Source organism: Azolla caroliniana, unplaced genomic scaffold, assembly GCF_043228905.1.
Source record: "Azolla caroliniana isolate FFs.n. ecotype wild unplaced genomic scaffold, voAzoCaro1.0.p SCAF_1338, whole genome shotgun sequence".
Classification (NCBI taxonomy): Eukaryota; Viridiplantae; Streptophyta; class Polypodiopsida; order Salviniales; family Salviniaceae; genus Azolla; species Azolla caroliniana.
In genome coordinates, this window is record NW_028231773.1 from 5,771 (window position 1) to 9,724 (window position 3,954).

Consider the following 3,954-nt stretch of genomic DNA (forward strand, 5'->3'; position numbering starts at 1 on the left):
TGCCCACTCTAAAGGACCTTGTAACAAGAAGTTCATATGCTGACACATATCACTAGCTACAAAATCTGTGCAAATGTACTGATTGATCTATAAATAAACCAATCATTCTATCCTATTACCTAGGTGATGAATCTTTTTAATGAATGTGATGTAACTTATTGCATTTTGGAAAGTTCCCCTTTTTATCTCGAAGATGATCATTTTGGTTCGTTATGTGAACACATTTAATTGTTTAACATTCATATTGGAGATATACATGTGAAGTGGGAGTGTAAATGGAATGGCTCATTATGTGAACATTTTATTGACCAACATTCATATTGGAAGTATACCTTTGAAGTGTGAATGAACTCATAGTTTATGTAATTCATATCAAAATCCAAGTTGTGATAATATTGTGAAATGCACATAAAAGATCAAAACTAACTCCTTACTTCTTACTCAATTTATAGTTAGATACAAAGGTGCCCATTTGGGTTGGGTTAGCTAAAATGGGTGTGCTAAAAGGGTGGATCGGCGTAGGTACATGCATCCTAAAAAGGGTGTGCTAAAAGGGTGGGTAGGCTTAGGTACGTGCATCCTAAAAAGGGTATGCTAAAAGGGTGGCTCAAAGGAACACATGCACACCACATTTACCCCTTGAGAGAAATAAGGAGGTTTATGATATGGGAAAAGGATGGGGGTCAAAAAATGGGCCTAGGGTGGTATAGGGCTTGATGTGGGCAACATGGGCGGAGGCGAATTGGCCATTGGTATCACGTCGGAGCAAGTACGTAGTGGATCTGATGGCACGAACTACAGTGAAGGAGCCGAATCCCTCGATGCTTCTAGCGCAGTTGTGCGACTTGTAGGTTTCGAGAGCTGACTTGTCAAAGGGTTGATTCGTGCAGCAACCTCCTGCTTGAGGGTTTTGTTGAGGCGGTCGATGAGGCCATTGGTTTGAGGATGGTATGGGGACTTAAGCACCTACTAGACACTTAGTTGAGCTGCAACGACGTTGCGGACATCCTCGTGGAACTGGTGACCCTAATAAGATAATAGTTGGATGGGGCTAGTGACGGAAAACGAGCTAGCAATTAGTGGATAGAGATCAATCCCTCCTGTGGACTGAGGGCCACTTGGACTTGGCTGAGGTGGGGAACAGGAGGGCTATCATGTCGAAGGGGGATCGGGGAAACTCATGGGACAAGAAGTTAGTGGGCAACCTAAGGTGAGGGGGAAGACGTGGGTGCTTGGATGTGGGGGACTAGTACCCCCCATCTCCACCAATATGTGAAATGCACATAAGAGATCAAAACCAACCTAGTTAGCTTCTTACTTCTTACTCAATTTATAGTTCATACAAAGATACCCATTTGGGTTAAAAAGGGTGTGCTAAAAGGGTGGGTCGGTTTAGGTACATGCATCCTAAAATGGGTATGCTAAAAGGGTGGCACAAAGGAACACATGCACACCACAATATAATCTTGCTAGTTGGCTTTAAAACAAGTTTCATCATGAACTACATTTTATTGACTAATATTCATATTTGACGTATTCCTTTGAAGTGAACGAACTCAATAGTTTATGCAAATCATATTTTAAATCCAAATTGTCATTGTATAACTTTTTAGTTGGCATTAAAACATGTAGGTTTCAAAGTTACCAACAAGTTGGTGGAGTCACCCTTGAAGCATCTCTTTGATTTCTAAGTATGAATATTTCCCCTACATTCTCCCTTGCTTCCATCCCAATGGTATCATCAACAAACATCCCTAAGCATTCTTGGTTTTATTCCATATTAGGGAATTTATGGAGATAGTTTGTAGGTATTAATTTTGGTTGATTGTAATTTAATTATCTTGTCAATACAATGATGCCAATCCCTTCATATAATCTATTTTGTGTCTCTAATAATTACATCTTTTAATCTTGCCCAAGTTCTTGTACACCTAGTTTTTATAATGGAAGGTGAATTCCCAAACTCCAAAATCACGAGTTGATTGATTTGCAATAACCTCTTTAGTCATTTTAGGAAGATTTTTGTCCATTCACTAGAAAACATCAAAAAACTATGTGCCATTTTTAATTAATTTAATCCTTAACATTGTACAACTCTCATTGCAATGTTCATTTTATATTGTGGAAAATGCTTTGATGCATACGACAAATGTCGCCCCCGTAACCTCAGAGGCAAATTTTGCTATTATCTTCTCATTCTTTGTGCCTTCAAGAAAGAACATAGACTTAATACTATTGCAAGATATCGATCTTTGAAGACACTCCTCATATTGGAACCAAGGTCATAGATGTTGTACACCAATTTATTGTCATCATCAAATATGTTGTACCATTTTGATATCACTAAAAAGTTTGGACCCAAGTTTGGACTACCTGCTTCCGCAGAGAGCAAAATATTTTTAAGCTGAGATTAATTGAAAACTGCGTGAGTTCGAAACTAATATATATCTTCAATTTTCAGCATTGGTATAGATGTTTAAATGAAGATGTATATTCAGAGATTGAAAATAATGTTGTGATTCTACAAAATGTCATCAAAACATGGACTAGTTACTCTATATAGAACCTATGCAACATAGTATGTATGTAAACTTGACCAGGATTATAAACAACTGATGGAAATTTGGGCTGATTCACTGCATTTGGGAGGCCTTGAGTTTCCAAGCACAATCCACTATGCTTTTTGTATCTAGCACCATTTTTTCCCTTTGTATCAGAAATGAAATTCCCTGTGTAGAATTGCATACCACGGGCATTTGTAAGCAAATCCATGGCTCGACCACTGGTCGGATCTTTCACCATGGCAGCCAAATAGAGACCACCTTCAGCTTCCGGGTTACCATTGAGTACAAAATTATGGTCATACCCTCCACTAACATCCTTCATTTGATCACGGATCTCGTGTGGTTTTCTAAAGTCAAAGGGAGTGCCATTCACAGACAACATTTCACCAGTCGGTATCAAGTCATTGTCTACTGGAGTTATATAATCTGCCTTAATGCAAACATTATGCCCTAATATATCTCCGTTTCCATGCCCACTGAGATTCCAATATGTATGTTGTGCAAGGCTTATGGGAGTAGATTTCTTCACCGGAACAGCTTTCATCTCAGTCAGAAGTTCATAGTCTCCGCTAAGAGTATATGTCACAGATACATCAACATCGCCAGGGAAACCTGAAACATTACATGCCCTAAATCTTCCATTAAATCGGTAAAAAGCAATTAAAACATTCCAAACAGATATTTTTAATTACCTTCCTCTCCATCAAAGCTATGATAGAGAAATTGTACAGAAGGATTTGGATACTCTTTCAACTCCTTCACCTCCCACAGAACTTTATCAAACCCTCTTTTCCCACCTAGATTGACAAACAAGGATGCAGGTATTCGTAATTTTATTCCATGTTAGAAGATAGAACAAATCTGATAATCTTCACAAACCATGTAATGTTATGTCAGGATTATTGCTTGTAGCAACTAGCTTGTGTTTCTCTCCATTTATCGTGATTGATGCACCACTGATTCGATTTGCAACCCTTCCAACAAGGCTTCCAAAATATAGAGACGGTTCATCCTATGCAAAGAAGAAACATCATGAAACATAGTAACAATCTCTTATGTCACACGGGTCCCAATCTTGGGCAAAAACTGGAATTAACACCATCATATATGTGCATCACACTAAATATCACATGCAGCTGGTATTGACACCATCATATATAAATATGATATATCAAACTACCATATATAACATGTAGAATTTATAGTATACTACACACAAACTACCATATATAATACATCGAATGTGGCATAAAACTGTATAATGTGACATATATAAGTGGGCTACTGACAGTCCATGCTTCATAAAGAGATTTAACAAGTCAAACTTATAGAAATAACTCTTACAGATACCAAACTTCGTTCCCCCTCACTCTTGCATATGCACTGGCAT

General features: G+C 38.1%; 1 protein-coding gene across 1 annotated transcript; it reads right to left on the bottom strand.

The window, feature by feature from the left end:
* Positions 1–2,469: 2,469 nt before the first annotated feature.
* Positions 2,470–3,576, bottom strand: LOC147847219 (uncharacterized; the record flags this gene model as incomplete). Its single annotated transcript, XM_087339435.1, has 3 exons — positions 2,470–3,176; positions 3,257–3,361; positions 3,444–3,576. Coding segments are annotated over 3 exons (864 nt in total), but the record flags the coding sequence as incomplete, so codon positions are not given.
* Between the last annotated feature and the right edge of the window lie 378 nt (positions 3,577–3,954).